We start from the raw sequence: 19,725 nt of genomic DNA on the forward strand, positions 1-19,725 counted from the left end.
TTCTTTCATGTACGATGTTTTGTATTGTGTATCTTAAATAAAGACACCAAATGAGTTCCATAACACAAAATAAAATCAATTAACTCAACCTTGAAAATGAAGACTGGGAATGTGGATGTCAGAGGAGGCCGTGAAGGCACCGTGAGGCCCTTCACAAACTGAACGCACCAGGGGGAGAGGTCAGATTGATTGTGAACGCACCACGAAGACGGTCCGGGGCCGTGAACGCACCAAGGGGCCCTGGAAGAGGCTGTGAACGCACCCACCATGAAAGCATGTCCGGGGCCATGAACGTACCACGAAGACGGTCAAACGCCGTTGACGCTGCATCGTACCTCACGGAGACAATGAACACACCATGAAAGGCATTCGGGGTTCGTGAACACACCATGAAGCTGATGAGAAGCCGTGAACACACCACCGGCGGATAGCGTCAGGGGCCATGAAGGCACCATGAAACTGGTGCGAGGCCGTGAACACACCACCGGCGGATAGAGTCAGGGGTCCTGAACGTGCCATGAGGCCTTTCAGGGGCCGTGAAGGCACCATGGGGCCGGTCAGACCGGTCAGGTGAGTCTGACAGACAGACAGACAGACAGGTTTGTGTGAACCTGCTTCACTGAGGGGGAAAAAAACCTAAACAGACGGAAAAATCATCAACAGGTGAGTTTGTGTTTAATTGTTGAATATGAAACGTCGTGTTTTCGTTTAATAGCAGGAATATGAACAGTGAACACGGTGAATGAATGAGTCAGCAGTTCACACCTGTTGTGTTTTGTCGATATAAAACTGAACCGTCACTTTTGAACGTTTCATATCTAAAATATTCATTTTTTTATTTTATTTTTTACTTTTTGTGCTTGTTTAAGTGTAGAAGTGGCAAAATGCTCGGCTCCCCGTTTCTGCCAGCTCATGCTAGCGTGTTCACAGCTGTTAGGACGAGGTGTTTATGAGTAGCTACGGTTTAGCAGTTAGCTTAGCATAGGTGGTACAGGGAGTGATGGATGGATGACACCTGGTGGCTACGTGAAGTCAATCAATCAAATCTACAGTCAATTGTCTTTTGTGTTGAATCTCAAAAGATTGGAAATTAACTTTTTGAATGTGTTCACGACTATTGGTAATACTGTGAACATAATGTAGGCGAAATTACTTTTATATTTTATGATATTAATTTGTATAAAGTGGATTTAAAATCCAGCGTTCATCAGTTTAAAAATGAAATGAGATTTTTATTTTGAGACACTGATTTGATGAATTCTAAAAAGCAATCTTTTCAAGGCCTTAAATTCCGTTTTTAAACCTATTTTGACTGTGAATATATACTGTATATCTTGATTTATTTTCAAATGGTGGGTTTACATCCTGCGAGGTCATGTGACTGATTGAAAAACAAACATTTTAAAGTGCTAAAATAAAGTGAAAACTCCCGTTTTAATTAATAACATTACATTCAAAAGCTCAGTGTGCGACATTTATTGAGATGTCTTTGGTGACGCTTCATGTTTTCATGTTGTCACCTTTAGTTTAAACAGATGATTAGTTTGTCTTTCACGGGCTTCTGTAGAAACCCGATTTGTGTGCAACTACTTTCTGTCCAAACAGGTTTGGGGATTTTAAATGAATAATAATAATGTTTTAATAGTTATTCTTTCTAAATAAAATACAAGTCATCTTTTGTTTTACTTGTGTAGCCATGTGGTAATAAGCACCTTTAATTTGTGTCATTATTTTACATTTAATTTCTGCCACAGCTAATTATTTCACCCAGATTTTCCACCCTGAACCCTCCTGTGGATCCATGTGTTATAATGGATGTTATAATATTGTGTTTATGTTTTCTCTCCGCAGTGATCAGAGTCCAGGTCCTGATGTCTTCAGGTGGAGTTGGTTCTGTCTCCAGGTTTGACCGGGTCCGCGAGGTCCCTCTTTATGACCAGGTCCCTAACGACTATGCATGGCCGGACAGGGACTTCCCGCTGCCTCCGCCGCCGCTGCGTGGACCGGCACAGGCCGTCAGCTTGGACCCCCTTCCTCCGCCGCCTCTCCCCGACCAGGCAGCCATCGGACCTGAGTCCTTCTACCCACCTAGCGACGACGAGCCAGCAGAGGGCGACTGTGACGCCATGGACATCAAGCCGGTCCGTCGCTTCATCCCCGACTCCGTCAAGAACTTCTTCCGTGGCAACAGCGGTAACCGTGGCAGCAAGCGCTGGTCCCCCCCACCTCCGTCAGATCCGTCCCCTCCTCACTCTCCCGCACCGTCGTCCAAGAAGAGTGGCAAAAGCCGTACCACGCCGGGTGTCCCCTGCTCCCCGCCACACTCCGCGCCTCCCTCTCCCTCACTCCCCGGCTCCAACTGGGGCCGCAACGGTAACTCCGGAGCCAGCTACGTCACCAGCAAAGAGCAGGACGGGCTGATGCTCGGCGCCGAGGCGCTCACGTCTGCGTCCGCCGTCAACAGCAACGTCTCGTCGCAGACGTACCAGGAGCGCGTGGAGGAATACCACCAGCGCTACGCCTACATGAAGTCGTGGCCCGGGCTGCTGAGGATCCTGGGCTGCGTGCAGCTGCTCCTCGGCGCCGCCGTGTTCGCCTGCGTCTGCGCTTACGTTCACAAAGACAACGAGTGGTTCAACATGTACGGATACTCCGGGCCGCAGCTGTTCGGTGGACTCGGCGGAGGCATCGGTGGAGTCGGGGGCGGTTACCAGTACACGGGCCCCAAGACTCCGTTCGTCCTGGTGGTGGCCGGCGTGGCGTGGATCGTGACCGTCATTCTGGTCGTCCTCGGCATGTCCATGTACTACAGGACCATCCTCCTGGACTCGTCCTGGTGGCCGCTCACAGAGTGCACCATAAACCTGGTCCTGGCCGTGCTCTTCATCGCCGCGGGCGTGGTCTACGTGCGGGACACCACGCGGGGGGGGATGTGCAACATGCCGGTGTTCAACAACGGCGTGAACGGCGCGTTCTGCCGCACGGAGGCGGGTCAGACGGCGGCCATCGTCTTCCTCTTCATCACCATGGTGCTGTACTTCATCAGTGCCGCCGTGTGTCTGAAGCTGTGGCGACACGAGGCGGCGAGGATGAGGAAGGAGGGGCTGGCAATGGAGGTTCGACACACACACACACACACACACGATTATGAACACATGAATAACTCGCCTTCTCTTCTTCTTAGATGAAAACAATTGGATCATCAGTTCCTCTGTCTATAGTACGTAACACACGTTGTGTTTGTTAGTAAACATTAAACTGTAAAATAAAAGTGATCACATGCTCCTCTCGCTGTAGCTCGGTCCCGCCTCCAGAGCCTCAGAGACGACGCCCCTCCCCACCCTGCAGCCCGACATCATGGACGCGGCGAACAGCGTGCTCGGCGCTCCTGAGAACATGCTGCAGCCGGAGATTCTGCAGGGTCACATTCCAGCCGGACACATCCCCAAACCTGTGGTCATCGCCGACTACGTCGCGTGAGTGGTTTTTCTCTCAAGTTAAACATCTGATTGAAAACATCTGATTAAAATAATGATATAAAAGATGATAAAAGACAAACAAACCACTGTGTTAAATCCCATGTTCTAAGGTCTTAAAATGCATGAAAATGTGAGCCTAAGAATGAAAATTAACAACATTTACATTAACAGAAAATTGAGAGCATAAAAATAGAACATTGAGGCCATAAAAGAAGAAAATTAATGTAAAACCACAAAATTAGAGCATAAATTCGAATATGAGTGTGTAAGACATGAAAATGTGAGCGTAAAAACACAAAAATTACAACATAAAACCACAAAATGAGGGCATAAAGTAGAATGAGGGTGTAAAACATCAAATCTGAGAGTAAAAATACAAACATGAGTGAAAAACCAGAAAACAAATCACATGTGTCACGTTTAAGCCTGTGGCACTAAACCTTTAACAGCAGCAGCAGAACAACAACATTCAGATTATAATAAAAGACGACCGCGTTGTCCCCGTGTCTCCAGTAAATATCCCAGCATACGCACGGATGAAGAGCGGGACCAGTACAGAGCCGTGTTCAAAGACCAGTACGCCGAGTACAAGGAGCTGCACGCTGAGGTCCAGGTGATGGCCGCCAGGTTTGAGGAGATGGACAAGATGATGAGTGACCTCCATGCACGGCCGTCCAGCCAGATGGTAACAGTCTCACCGTCTAATCCACACACACAAACGGGATTATACATGTGCTACATGTGTCCGCTAACATGGCAACTGTTTTTCCAGGAGAAGGAGAGAATCAACAGCATTTTGATGGAATATCAGAGGAAGAAAGCTGTGAGTATTTACCTTCATTCATCCACTCACTGGGTGTTCATACACTGATTTAAATGATAATCAATTTATCAGTTTGATTTCTGATCGTTTCAGCTTCTTAAATGTAAATATTTAATACTTTGTGTCATTTTTCAGCTTCTTAAATGTGAATATTTTAATAGTTTTATTGATTTTTCAGCTTCTTATATGTGAATATTTTCTAGTTTGTGTCATTTTTCAGCTTCTTGAATGTGAATATTTTAATAGTTTTATTGATTTTTCAGCTTCTTAAATGTGAATATTTTCTACTTTGGGTAATTTTTAGCTTCTTAAATGTGAATATTTTAATAGTTTTATTGATTTTTCAGCTTCTTAAATGTGAATATTTTCTACTTTGGGTAATTTTTTAGCTTCTTAAATGTGAATATTTTCTACTTTGTGTAATTTTTTAGCTTCTTAAATGTGAATATTTTCTACTTTGGGTAATTTTTTAGCTTCTTAAATGTGAATATTTTCTAGTTTTGTTGATTCTGTAGCATTTGTTGGTGTGTGTGTGTGATGTATTCGAGTGTTTGCTCAGTATCTGTTATTTTCTCCTCGTCAGGACCCGACCTTTGTGGAGAAAAGGGACAGGTGTGAGTATCTGAAGAACAAGCTCTCTCACATCAAGCAGAAGATTCAGGAGTACAACAAGGTCGCAGACTGGAACGACGGCAACTAAACCTGCTGAATTTACCAGCGTTTACACGCGTGCAGTTCAAGCAATACCTGCGTCTGTGTCTTTTACACACACGGCAGAGTATATACAGTATAGCGGGTCTGAGGTGAGATTTGACCTTGACGCGCGACCTTTCATGAATGTGGCGTCAAAACGAGGTCGACGAAGAAGAAACACAGAAAAGTGACCGATGTAAATCCTCACTGTGTCGTTGTATAGGGACGCTGGACTTTTGTAGATATATTTTAAAGAGAGATTTCAGCTTTAGATTTCACCTCAGGAGGCAGACTGTGTTTTTAGAAACTGAAGGAAAAGCCAATTTTTGCCACCGTAACAAAAGCCTCATCTACTAAAATCGACACCTGCTTAAGTCTACAATATGTTTTACTTTTATTTTAATGTAACACAGACTTTCTGACAGGAAACTGAAGTTTTTAAAACCACTCACTCTCCCACACCAAATCCCATAGAAAAAAATTAGCGTTTTTAGCTGAAGGTGAACGCTGGAGCTGCTGGTCTACTGCTGCCCCGTGTGGTCAGTTTGTGTTACTGGGATTAATCCAAATTCACAAATGAACGTGTTTGGACTGACTTGTGGAGGAAGCAGTGGATCAACAACTCTCTGAATGCTGTGATGTAAGTTGTCTGAATGGAGTTTGGTGTGGGAGAGTGAGTGCAGTGACACACAGTGACATAGAAAAATCTGTCACACGGCAAGTGAACGTTCTCCACCGTCTTTAAACCCTGTTACTCAGAGGTCTCAAACTCGCGGTCCGTGGGCCACATGTGGCTCTCCAATCTGACATCAATTTATGAGTTTCTTTTTTTTTAATGTTTTTTTAATTAATAGATTAATTTTGTGTCGTAACATTTTTTTTTTGTTGTGAACTGTTTTATGTTGAAATTTGGTGACTTTGAGACCCCTGCTGTTTTAGATGGTTGTCATTCATGCTTTTCCAAAATTATTTGTGTATGTTGTTTTTTTATACCAGTTATGCTTTTTTTTAAATATACTTTTTTTAAAAAAGACACTTCTGTTGTATTTGCCAAGTCACTGTTCTAACTTAGTCCATGATTAATGATTTAAAACCAAAATGATGTGTTTTATATTATAGGTATTTGTATTTCTTTATTGTTTATTCTGTCTAAGCAGAAATATATATATTTATCATTTTCCTGGTGTAAATATGTAGAAAAACAAAATGTTTGTGTAAATTTACCCCAGATACTGTCAGATCTTCAAGTTATGTTAGACAAGCACAATATAGAGAATTTTCTATATGGACATTTGCTATAATTTTTGTTTATCTAATGTACAGTTGCTGATTGTACTAAATATAATTATTTATTGCTAAATTTGTGAAAAAAAAATTGCTAAATTTACTGAGTCAAATTTGCCAAACTGACATTTTTCTAAATTATATTAAGAAAAAGTCGGCAAATGTTTTGGAAAAATTGGCATTTATACGTAAATTTACATCAGCATAGTCCGATCTTCAGTTTACAAAGATGAACCATAACATTTACTGAGTTAGTGACATTTGCTAAATTTGTAAAAAATTGCTAAATGTATTCTTGTTTTGCTAAATTTACTTTTTGGCTAAATTTGTTAAAGAAAAATGCTAAATTTACTGTTTGTGAAATTTGCCAAATTAGTGAAATTTGCAGAAAACAAAACAAGTATTTAGTAAAACATTTAAATAGATTTTTACAATTTAACTAACATTTAGTGTAAAATGATGAGAACAAATTTAAATAAGTAAAAAAAAGTATACATGTTCCACACAGTTCATGTGTACAGTGTTCAAAAGGAAACGCAAACCTGTTTTTCAATCCCAGGTTTCACTTTAATTTCTCCACCAATACTATGAATGGGTGTTGGTGTCACATCACAACACAAGAGACTGTCATTGTTTTAGTGTGAATGACTTTAATGAAACTGTTGTTGCTCATTTTCTGAAACTTATGACCATCACGTCACAGTTAATAAACATTTAATTGGGTCAAAAAAAAAGGTTTTACACAGGAAAATAACAATAGCTTTGACTTCATAGACTATAAATCACTTACATATGTAAATATATATAAATAAAGGTGATTTGACCTTCACAATTTAATTAAAGATCAAAATCACCCCACAGAGATCATGTTTTATACAATAAATTGCATAAAAACCATGATAGGATTCACTTGTGCTAAATGTTCCTCTAAATTTGTAAAATGTACTTAATCCACTAACTTTGTGAAATGTACTTAATTTACTAAATTTGGTTAGAAAAGCTAGTAAAAGTTTGCTAAATTGACTAAATTAGTGAACATTTGCTATATTGACTAAGTTAGTGAAATTTGATACATTTATTTACTAATTTTGTAAAACAAATTATAAATGTACTGTTAGTTAAATTTGCTAAATTGCTTAATCCCTTGTTTCACATTGCGATAACTAGTACTGTTAACATTACTAGTACTGTTAATGTTACTAATAGTATTAAGTAATAACTAAAAAAACGAATAATTGTGACAAAGTAAAGCAGTGAAGAGAGAGAGAGCGCGAGGACAGGTTATTCCTGTAGTACCTGGGGAACCGCCCACGTGACCAGCACACACCTGTAGGCGCGTCTTTTTTGTCAACGGTGAGCGCGCGCGCCCCCCTCGACGCGGCCGCGCGCTCCTCCCGTGTGTGTGTGTTATTTATCTGTGTTGTCAGTGAGGAGCAGACGGTTCATCAGTGAAGGTGAGTTCAATTTACAACCAAACACTTTTAAAAACACACGAACTCATTTAATCTAAAATGAGTGAGTTATGAAGATGAGATGAACGTGACACAGGGCGGAAGTGACGGCGCGTTTAAAAAGAACAAAAAGCCTCAGAGACATTTAAAAGTCGCATTTGTATTTAATTGGAGCGACGCCATTTTAGATGTGCCGTGTGTTTTTATTTGTTTGTTTTTTAGCGTGTGTGACGTAGTTTATCTATCTGTGTTTCCCTTTTCATATTTTGTCTTAATTCACCGAATTCAGCCTTAAAATGTAAATTTAGTTCATTTAAATTGTTTTAAATGCTCCATTTAAACCTCACTCGTGCCATAGTTAGTTGTTAGTGAGTGAGTTAGTTGGCTGTTTGGTTGGTTTTGGTGTGATGTGTGGAGAGTTGTGTAGAAATGTAAATAGAAACTGAAGCAGGGAGGGAAATGATGAAGCCTGAGGGTAATCTGTGTCGCTGCTGCTGCTGATAATCTCTGATCTCCACCCTCATATTTATACTGTGCTGCTGCTGCTGCTGCTGCTGCTGCTTTTTGTTTCACCACAAACACACACAGCTAAAATAAAACCACCAAAAGTGCAACTCTGATTAAACAAGTATTTTCAAGTTGAATCATCAAAAATACTGTTGTTTTCACTTTAGTAGTAGTTTATTTCGAACATGCCAACAGTAAATGTCAGAAATTAATGATTTCTATATGTTTTTGTTGCATACAAAATGTAGCTGGCGAAAAATTCAAAACGAAATAATCATCCGTTTTTAAACCGTTCACATTTTGACACAACAAACACAAAAATTATGTGATCTTTGACATTTTTTAGTGCTGAAACAATCGATTACGAAATGAATTGTCAACTCTCAATCTGTCTGAGTGTTTTCTGATTTTTCAGCTTCTTATTTTGCGGTTTATTTGCTCCATACAACAAATACATCATTAAATTTGTATAATTTTGGTATTTTTTTCAACAGTCAACATTTTAATTGACTATGAGTTCAGCCCTAATTATTTTCATAATTCCTGTCCTCCAACACTTTACAAATGACATGCACCAATCAATTAATCAATCATGCAAAATATCAAATCATTTTCTACTTATAAGTATCGTAAATAGCATTTTTATTGTTAAAGAACTACAAAAAACAAACCTTTTATATATAATATGTGTGTGTATATGTATATATATGTGTGTGTGTATATATATATATATATATATACATATATTTATTTTTAGATTAGTTTCTGGTTATTTGTCTTTAAATTCACAAATGTTCCTTATTTAACAACATCAATATCTTGTTCTCTTATGTTTCTCCAAATGCCCGTGTTTAAATATATCCACATAACCCAAGATAAATTATTATTATATATTCTCGATTCATACTGTACATGTATGTATAACATTCATTACAGTGATTATTCTTGTTCATTGTTTAAGTTTGTCTTGTTTTATGTTGGGTACTTTAGGAGGGAAGGTGAATTACAGTTTGAGTCGTTTCCTTTGTGAAGAAATAACTACAGCAATATTCTAGAAGAAATAACTACAGTGATATTCTAGAAGAAATAACTACAGTGATATTCTAGAAGAAATAACTACAGCAATATTCTAGAAGAAATAACTACAGCAATATTCTAGAAGAAATAACTACAGATATTCTAGAAGAAATAACTACAGCAATATTCTAGAAGAAATAACTACAATATTCTAGAAGAAATAACTACAGCAATATTCTAGAAGAAATAACTACAGTGATATTCTAGAAGAAATAACTACAGCAATATTCTAGAAGAAATAACTACAGCAATATTCTAGAAGAAATAACTACAGCAATATTCTAGAAGAAATAACTACAGTGATATTCTAAAAGAAACCGTGGCCTCGTGTCAAACCACCTAAAGCAGATCATGGCGGCTAAGCAGATAAATCCCAAAATTTGATTGAAATTCTCTTGTTGTCAACAACATCTGTGTAAATACTTGATAAAAAAAACCAATAATAGTATTTGCTTAATTAGTTTTTATTGAGTTTTTAATGGACATGTGATAAACAACCACAGGAAAGAGTTGATTTGACCTTGATATCAGTCATTACTTTGTATTAAAGTAATTTCTTTCTTCTTTTGTAGTAAGCGTTTCAGTCGGATATCAGAATGCCGGGAACCAGACACAGCCCCCCACCGTACCAGCCTGGTGGAGGCAAACAGTAAGTGCCGACCACTGATTGGTCAGAGAGTGTTGTCACTGAAGAGTCATGAGCGCGACGTCCGACACAAGAATCAAAGCCAACAATGTCCAACTGTAGATCAAAGTGAAAAAGTTTGAATGTTCCATTTTACATTTAACCCCTACCTTACAAGGAGTAATGGTTCACCCCTATGAAATGGTACACTCCGTCAGGAATGCGACATGTCATCAGTCGACCCTGATGGTTTTTTTGTGACCAGACATGACGTGTTTATGCAGGAGATTCAACATGTCATCACACAAAGTCCCACACAAAAACAAGAAAATGTCTTCAACACTAGTTATACCACTGGTCAGAAAACCAGTGTAATCTTGGGTTTAAACAGGTTTTTACAGTGGGAATGTGTGTAGTCTGCAGTCACTCTGCTATTGGTGTCGTGGACCATGTATCACGTGTCAAATCGCGAAGTACCCTGTGATTCCAAACACCTAGAACTCACCAAAAGTGAAGGCGGTGCAATGGTATCACTTGTATTTCAGGCCACTCTCGTTGACCTCAGCTCCTCTGTCCTGGTTTCTCTTGCAGCCACAGCAGCAGACACTCCAACCCGGCCTTTTCCAACTACCCCGGAGACAAGCTGCTCCACTTCTACCGCTGGTCATCGCCACCGGGCGTGATGAAGATCATGAGCATCATCATCGTTATCATGTGCGTGGCTGTGTTTGCCTGCGTGGCCTCCACACTGGCCTGGGACTATGACATGAGCATGATGGGGATGGGAGGCGGAATGATGCCGGGAGCTGGTTACGGCAGCTCGTACGGCGGCAGCGGCAGTTACGGCACCGGTTATGGCTCCAGTTATGGCTCCAGTTACGGCTCAGGCTACGGCTCAGGCTACGGCAGCTCGTACGGAGGTGGCATCGGCGGTTCCTACGGCTACGGAGGAACACAAATGGACCCCAAAGCTGGCAAAGGCTTCATCATTGCCATTTCAGGCATCACATTTATTGCCGTTCTCATCATATTTGTGCTGGTGGTCTCGAGGCAGAACGCCGCCCGCTCCGCCAAGTTCTACCTGGCCACCATCGTCATCTGTGCCATCTTAGCTTTTCTGATGATCATCGCTACTATTGTGTACCTGGTGGCAGTGAACCCCACTGCTCAGTCCACGGGATCGGTGTACTACAGCCAGATCCGTCAGCTGTGTGCGCAGTACCAGACGCAGACCCAGGCTCAGGGAATCTTCCTCAACCAGTACCTGTACCACTACTGCGTGGTGGAGCCACAAGAGGTGAGACGCGCTGCGGGTTGTGGTCTTCATGGGTGTGGGTTTATCTGTGAGTTTGTTCTGTTAGCAACTTCCTGTCTACAGTTTTTGATGCAGTAATCTGAATTTTTCATGGTGGGTAGGTGATCGCCCGAGTATGTTGCCAATTTTGTAAGAATCTACCCACTGATGACGTCACAGAAATATGATCAAATTTTCTTCAAGCGACGTCGCGTTAACGTAAAAACTTTTCCTGCAGGCCATCGCTATCGTCCTGGGCTTCCTGGTGTTCGTCGGCCTCATCATACTGCTGGTGTTTGCCGTAAAGACTCGAGCTCAGATCCGACGATGGGGCGAGGAGAGAATTCTCTGGGAGGAAGTGAAGGTCGTCCCAGATGGTCTGCACACCAGCATCGGGGAGTGGGTGAGTGTGATTTACTCTTGTGTGGCTACACTCAGATTTGTTCTTGAATGATGTTCAGATGTGTGTAGCTAATCGACATATGACTTGAAAGCACAAATTTTTTTTTTCTAAATTCTAAACTCTAGTGCATAAGAGCTAGTGAAATTAACAGCGTGTTGAGCTAACGAGATGCATTCAGAGACCCTCGTAAGTGTCCTCACTTCGTTGGGATCTATAGCGCGTTGAGCTTTAGACGACCAGCTTTAAGATGCGTTCAAGAAACCTCGTAAACGTTTTCCTCGCATGAAGTGCACTAACAAAGTGCTTGCTGCTGCCTCCTGATGGTGATATATGCACCACAAAGAAGGTCATTTTATATGCAACGAACCCCCAGATTTTTTTAAGAAGCTGAAAAACCCAGAGAAGTTGTTTTTAAATATATAAAAAAAAACATTCAAACCTTAAAATGAATCGTTAATAAAATTAGCTGGCGATTAATTTAGTAATTAATAGTCGTTTTTTTACTATTTTGTTACGGACATTTAGAGTAAGTCATGAACTTTTTTATAATCAAGCAAAGAATTGAGTACTCATGTCACACTCACCAATTTTCTCGTATGTTTGGGTTTTTCTTTCAGGTAGGAACATAATTTATGAGCAGTCCCGACGTGTCGTAGGATTCACATCTGCTGTGATGAAAAATTCACATTTTTAACTAATGGATTGTATAGTTTTTATTATTACTTTGTTTGTTTTTTACTTTTCATTTCTCTGAATTGTTGGCACCTCTGCCTAGAAAGATTTTGTTTGTTTGTTTGTGAGCAGCATAATTGAAAAAGTAAAGATTTGGATGAAATTTTCTGGGCCCTAGGTAGAAATTATCAGAATTTGTTGTTGATCCAGATTATTATTTTTTAATCTCTTGAGGTAGAGATTGTACTGACACTGTGGGAAACTGAGTGACCTTGGCAGAGGTTTGTGCTTTCTCTAGTGTTGACTTTACTTTTTATAATTCAAATTATAATTGTATTCATCACTGCCTCCTCCCTCAGGAACACGCCCTCTTTTAAAAAATACAAAAAAAACCCCACACCTTTTTAAGCTGCTAGTTTAAATGTGCTGTTTCATCTTTATTTAATCTGCTGTTATTGCTGCTTATTGTCACTGTTTTTATGTTTTACAATGCAAAACAGATTTAGCTTTAGATTTGTTTTTGTTTAATTTTTTTTGCTTTTGACTACATTTTAAAGCATTATATAAATACAATTTATTCATATTCATATTCATATTATTATTGTTATTATGAATAAAACACATGCTAAATGGCCGTAAAATCAATTAAAAAAAATTGACAAAAATTTAGATTTCATTTAAAGGCGACATAGACCGGAAGCTCCTGTTAACGCTGCGTTTGTGTGTGTATCTGCGTCATGACCTTGTTTATGAAACCCTAAAGTTTCAGAACAAACAGTTCAGCCACTGCTGAGAAAATAGTGTTGTATTGTTTTCCTGGGCTCTGCGAAGCGGATCGGCACTTCCTTAATTTGATGTCGTCATCAAAAATCCTCACCACTCCTCTCACCACCGTAGCGCCTCCCGGTGTGGGCACTAGTCCGGGCACATCCGGTTGCGTACATTCAACCGCAGAAGAAGAAGAAGAACTACTCTCGTTGTAGCTGCTGAGATGCAGAGCATCCACCGTGATACACAGAGGGGGAGCTGTGTATCTGAGAGCTGGCCTATCTATTACGTCACTTCCAGGTACCTGGCCAATCACAGGACAGTGGGAAAGCTCTCGTTGGCTGGCCAATCACAACACAGTCCACGTTCTGGGGGTGTGGTTTTAGTCTGAAACAGCGCGGCTGACGAGAGCGTCAGTGAGGAGATATTTTGATCATCTCGTTTGCAGCGACTAGTAGGTTTTTAATCATGAAAACAAGTTAATATATGTAAGTAGACTTCCATAACTAACTTATATGTGTGATACAAGCATTCGATGTCGCCTTTAAAAATCGGGATTTTTTTTATCAATTCAGAACAATACATTATTTTTTTAAAGGTGCTTCAGTTTTGATTAGCATAGTCTTTCATATTTCATATTAAATCAGATTGCATCACTGCAGCATAGGCAGCAAGGCTTCAGTTTAAAGATTATAATTGAGCTACAGTATGTCTTAGAACTCACTTAACCTTTTCAGGTTATACCCACGATACTTGTGTAAGATCCGCTTAAATAAATGTAATTTTTTTCTCGACTTTGCTTGTGTTTACGTTGCCTTTTTCCCAAATATAAAAGCCACCTAATATTGCAAAGACTGAAGCGTTGCCCCATGTACTATTGACCTGATCATTTTGCTAATTTCCTTTTTTTCATTCACATACACTCAGATAAACACACAGTTTACATGTGATTTACACTCTTTTCTGAAGTTTATAGCATTTGCTGATTTGTGGCATGTTTGTTCAATTCTTTACATATGCAAACATTTAAAGGTAAGGTTTTTGCATGAGGCTCATTGTTAAAAACTGGTTTCTAGAATGAGGACATTTTAGTGTTGTAGTACTTTTTTAATGTTTCTAAACAGCTAAGTTTTTTTTTAAAAACTGCTGAGTCAGACAGAGGCTTCTTGTTAGCATTGTTTGAGGAACTAATTCTGCACAAGATTATTAATAAAACACAAATCCTACTTCTAAATTAAACATATATATAATTTGCCCCTCTTTGTTTCTCTTTTACATTTCATATTGCTAGAGGAACCATGCTAATAATCACTCTGACTCATAGCAGAACTTTTATCATGCTAAGTGTTAGCTTAACACAACATTAGCTACCACGAGTCACTGCCTATGTTTTTTTTTACACCTCGATATAGTTCCATGAGTGTTATTTTCATTAATATTTTTGTCATTATTATGCCAGAAAATTGTTTAAATGGCTAGCTATGACTTGCTAATTGTAGCTAGTTGGCTGATAAATGCTTAAAGAGAAAATTAGCCACATCTGTGCCTGTCTTGAAATTTCAATCCATTTTCAGCCAAATTAAAAAATGTTTTATCTTTACTACAGATGTTTTATTTTGTGTCCTGGTTGAGACATTTTGTGGACATAGACATAGTGAGGCTTTTAGTTTTGCTAACTTTAGGCATTTTTGACTTCGCTAGCATGACTAGCAAACCAGGATGTGAAAATGCTACCAGGAAATTGGGAAAAACTACTAAAAACATACACAGAATGTGTAGGTCGTTGCTTAAATTTGAAATAGTGAATAAATTGGCATTTGTCATTGAACCAGTATTTACATTTAATCATGTGTGCTTTAAATTACTTACATACGTTTCCAAACTTTCTTATAGCTGCTAATTTAAAAGAGGCGGTGAATCTCATGTTACTGCTGTTTTAGTGCTAATTGTGGAAACTGTCTGGGCCGATATGAATATTGAATTTTGACAACTTTTTTGTAGCCATATATGTGACAGGTAATATAATTTTGAATTAGTAGACGAATAATTTCCGAAAGATATTTTAACTAAAAGCTTGAAGAAATTTGGCAAACTTGTTTTTGGGACCCCCAAAATATCTCCCTTGACCCATCAGTGGGTCGGGACCCACTGCTTTAAGTGTTGTAGTAGACATTATGTTGTGATGGTTTGACTTGAAGGACGTAGAGTAAATGATGTTAATGGGAGAGCATCCTCGCGCAGGTAGAATTACACCTGAGTGTGTTTGTCAGGTGAGACGTGGAACACGTAGGACGGTTTCATCTGCAGTTTCTGGGTGTGGCTTTTTTTTTTTTTTCCTTTTGTTGAGTCTCAGTTGTAGCGCGACATGCTCTGCTGTGAACATGATGTTTCATCCAACTCTTAATATCTAAACGACACAACACAGCATTTCAATAAAATAGATTGCATTTTAAGAATAACCTAAACAAAGTCTACATTATCGTACATTTCCCGTGTTGTCACAGTCACTGAGTTTGGGGGGTTTTATGATAGTGTCACACATGAACGCATTGAATCATCACAACATAGTTTTCATTCCAGGTGTGTGAACTTTCTCCGTCATCAGTTGTACTTGCTGAGAGACTTCCCGTTCATCACTGCAGTGGTGGTTTCAGTTGTATTCAGGCATGCAGGGGAAAAGCAGAGGAACCGGTCGGTCCTTGTCAAACAGCTCATGTGACCTCCTGTTTATCTTATGGTCACAACTGGTTTCTGTGGCTTTAATGAGGGCAAGTATGAGAAGGGAGAAAACAACCTCACCCAAACCTAAGGCAAGAAAATGTGTTAGGAAATAATAATAATTTAATAATAATTAATAATGTAATATAAGGCCAGAGATCAATTTTAAAAACAGAAATATGTCTCACATCTGAGGTCAAACATTCAAAGTGTTCGAAGTTTGTTCACTTTAATTGAAAGACATACAAATATTTGTCATTAGGTCAGAAAATGCTTAACATGGCTAGCTATAACTTGCTAGTTCTAGTTAGTTAACAATGGCTAAAAGAGAAAATTAGCCAGATTTTTAAAACATCTGGACATTTTTAAAACAAATTGGGGAAAAACATACACAGAATGTGTGGGTTGTTGCTCAAATTTTGAATAGTGAATAAATTCCCTGATCACTTTTCTTCAACACGTAAAACAAACTGAAAGAGAATCTGTCTGAAGTGGTAAAAATGCTGATACTGGTCGATTACGATGTTCTTCACGTCTGCGGATAAAACATAACAACAGATCTGTGTGTGTGTACCAAGTGTAATTAACGGTAAAAGTAGAGTTAGGTTTTTCAGAATAAGTATTTTATTTTGTTTTTGATCGAATTGTGTAGGAGTGTTGAGTGTGTTTATTTTATTCTTCTGTTGTCGTTTCGTGTTTATGTCGCTGTACACGTTTATGTTGTTATGTAACGCTGCAGTATCCGTTCATTTTGGTTTTGAAAGTGATTCAATTACATTATTGGTCCATGTTGTTGAACTGTGGGGGAAAATAACTGGTGTGCGACAAAATCTGTTGAGAGTTAAAAAGTTCATTTTGATTGTCATCCATCCACTGCATCCTCCTCTGTGGTCAGAATATGAGTGTTCTATCGTCCGGACAAAGGATTGAGATTATAAAATAAGATTATGAAAAGCTACAAGGACAAAAACACTGCATTGTTTTATGATTTTTTTAAAGATGCTTTTGTTGTTGTTGTTTTTGTGTTTATTCATCAGGTGAATAATGTGTCCGGCGATCCAGAAGTACCGCTGCACGACGCTAACGACAGAGTCTGGGGTTCCCGAGATTATCTGGACAAACTGGACAACAACAAACCTCTGTACCTGCCGGGGTAAAAGTCCTAACGCATCACACCAAGTCTGGACGAGGGCTCGATCCATTATCAAACGTGTAAATGAATGTTCTTTTTATTCTTCACAGAGATTCAGACATCGGCAGCTCTGTTGGAGCGCCGAAGACCAGACTGAAGGACTACGACACTGGTGCGGAGTCTGGAGACGACCTGGAGGAGGAGGACTTTAACGCGTGAGTGTGAGGGGGATGATAAGAACCGAGAAAGCGTGGTTCTTGTGTGCAGTTTTCTACATCAGCCGGATGTTTCTGCGTCCAAATCGTTTAGTAATACTTTAAGTGTCCGACGAGACCAGATCTTTGAAACCCTTGAAAATGACAAAAAGTTGATGTCCTGGGATCGAAGCGAGTCACTCCCTGTGCTGTTCTGTTGAATGTCGCTCTGAATATATGATAGTAACAAACCCAGGATGCGTATGCTGATGATACAGTAATGTGATATAACTCCGTGTAATCTGACTCTGACTCTTGTGTTTCCGTCAGGTTGTTTCCTTCCATCGTGGACGAGCACGAGCGGCTCGTCTACAAGCGGGAGTTTGACCGCGACCACCAGGAGTACAAGGACCTGCAGGCCGAGCTGGACGACGTCAACATGGACCTGGCCGATCTGGACAAAGAGCTGAACCAGCATCCTGAGGGCAGTCCACAGTTTCTGGTGAGTGTGTGTGTGTGTGTGTGTGTGTGCGACTGTATACAAGGACTGGGTTCAAACCAGGGTCCACAGACGGCGTTTTAGGACCTGAAACACCGGTCTTGCATTTCCGTGTAGATGGTAGAATTAAGAGCTTTAGGAAAACAGTGGCGTCATAAAATAGTTCCCGGTAATAAAAAGATAATTTCAAAAAAAAATAGTTCCCGGACCTGTGTGTCGCTCAAGGGCTCTATAGCGCCCCCTAAGCTGAAAACGGAGGCAAAGTTGAGTTCCACCGAATTTCCCAAACCTTTGTGGGAAGATGTTACACACCAAGACGAACAAAAAAGTTGACTGTAACCATAGCATCAACTCAACAGGAAGTCGGCCAGAATTTTGGCGATTTGCACTCTACGTAAATGAGCAAACTCGCCCAAGCGCGTTTGTCCTACGACATAAAAAAACATCCCAATTCGTACTCATTACATCTGTTCTGTGAACAAAGTCTTCTTCTCTGTTTACAGCGCCACTTACAGTGCTGGCATATGTACTACAGCGTTTTGAGCCATCTTTATGGGGGAACCTTTTGAAAATGGCCAAAAAAAAAGATTGTTTTCATTTGGTGCCCTTTCCGTCTAGACGTGGTCTGAGTCGAGTTTAGAAGTGCTAGAAAAGAGCGGGGTCAGATAACCTTTAACAGAGAGATTTTAGTTTCTAAAAGTACCCACACTAAAATCCGATGTGTAAAATAAAGAGGGGGGGAAAAACAAACATTGTGTAATCCTGGATTCCCTAATTCTGCCGTCCTCTAGTGGTTTGTGTTAGGGTTAGGCTAATGTGATGAAAGTTGTTGCTTCTGATGAACCTCTTGTCATTCTTCTCTCAGGACGCCATGAGTGAATACACCAGACTGAAGAATTTCAAGAAGGTAAAGTTCGTCTCCATAGAGTGTTTACTCCTGTATAAAATAAACGATTGTAAATCAAACGTTTGAGTTGCTCTCTGTGCTCTTTAGTCTCCAGCTTACCAGATCAAGAAGAAGAGGTGCAAGTATCTCAGGTCCAAACTGTCGCACATCAAGAAAAAGATCAGCGAGTACGACCGGCGACCCTGAGCCTCCTCCTCACCTTTGACCCCGCTCACTGACCTGTGATTGTTCGCCGCCATCACTGTGTTTGAGTCGATCACAAATGTCGAGTTTGTGTGATATTCACCGTTAAGTCTGCGCCAAAAACAAGGAAGTAACGTGTTGTCAGAGACGAGCAGGTGAAGGAATTATCGTGTTTTTAACTTTGTTTGTGTTTTATCTTTTTTATTGTCTTTGATCAACTCTTAAACCTCCAAGTTTCTCACAAGAACCATTTTAAAGAACAATCAGTGTGTTTTTCTCCTCAACTCGGAGAACGACAGCAATAGTGAAGCAGATAATGTGCTTGTGTGTTTTTTAATAAAGTTTTTAAAATAAGTGATGGCGAGATCATGTGACACACCTTCACTGACCATACCTTGTAAATAATAATATTTTATTAAGCTCCGTTCTAAGCGTGTCTGTGAATTTTTGAGCCGTTTTCTGTAAATGATAAAACCGAGGAGTCTCGCGTGTAAACCTGATCAATGAAGACTGCTTTCTTTTTATTTTTAACATGTTTCTTTTATTGTAATTCCATTTATTTCCATGTTACAAAAACAAATAAACAATTCACCATTTCTTTAACAATTACTGTCACTTGTGCATTTTTCACGAGAGAAACTAGAACCAGAATCTGTTATTATTATAGACCAGGTGTTGGCATGCAAATAAAAAGTTCTCAATGAAGTCCACAATTCCTCAATGAAGTCCAAAATTCCTTTATATTATTGATACTTGATATTTTTTCCTCTTTTTTGGAAAATTCTTTGCCAAACTTTGAGATAGTTGTGCATTAAAAATCAACATTCACCCTCATTCGGATGCTCAGTTTGAACCTAAGCAGCTTATTTTAACCTTATGTCTCTCTGTTTGGTTATATTATGGGATGTTTGTTTTGCACAGGTGTACCGATTAAAGTGGCTGGTGGGTGTGAAGTCTTAGTTGAATCGAATTTAATTTAATTTGTATTTTATTTAGTTTTTTAATTGATTAATTTG

General features: G+C 39.7%; 1 protein-coding gene across 1 annotated transcript; it reads left to right on the forward strand.

The window, feature by feature from the left end:
• Positions 1 to 377: 377 nt before the first annotated feature.
• marveld2b (MARVEL domain containing 2b) lies at positions 378 to 19,362 on the forward strand. Its single transcript, XM_044025925.1, has 15 exons — positions 378 to 663; positions 1,852 to 3,116; positions 3,185 to 3,220; positions 3,298 to 3,476; positions 3,993 to 4,164; positions 4,252 to 4,302; positions 4,886 to 5,000; positions 9,891 to 9,963; positions 10,531 to 11,236; positions 11,472 to 11,636; positions 16,832 to 16,947; positions 17,037 to 17,141; positions 17,451 to 17,622; positions 18,485 to 18,526; positions 18,614 to 19,362. The coding sequence occupies exons 2-15, from the start codon at positions 1,872 to 1,874 to the stop codon at positions 18,710 to 18,712; spliced, it is 3,276 nt and encodes a 1,091-aa protein (XP_043881860.1). The 5' UTR covers positions 378 to 663; positions 1,852 to 1,871; the 3' UTR covers positions 18,713 to 19,362.
• The last annotated feature ends 363 nt before the right edge of the window (positions 19,363 to 19,725 follow it).

This window comes from Solea senegalensis, linkage group LG5, assembly GCF_019176455.1.
Source record: "Solea senegalensis isolate Sse05_10M linkage group LG5, IFAPA_SoseM_1, whole genome shotgun sequence".
Lineage (NCBI taxonomy): Eukaryota > Metazoa > Chordata > Actinopteri > Pleuronectiformes > Soleidae > Solea > Solea senegalensis.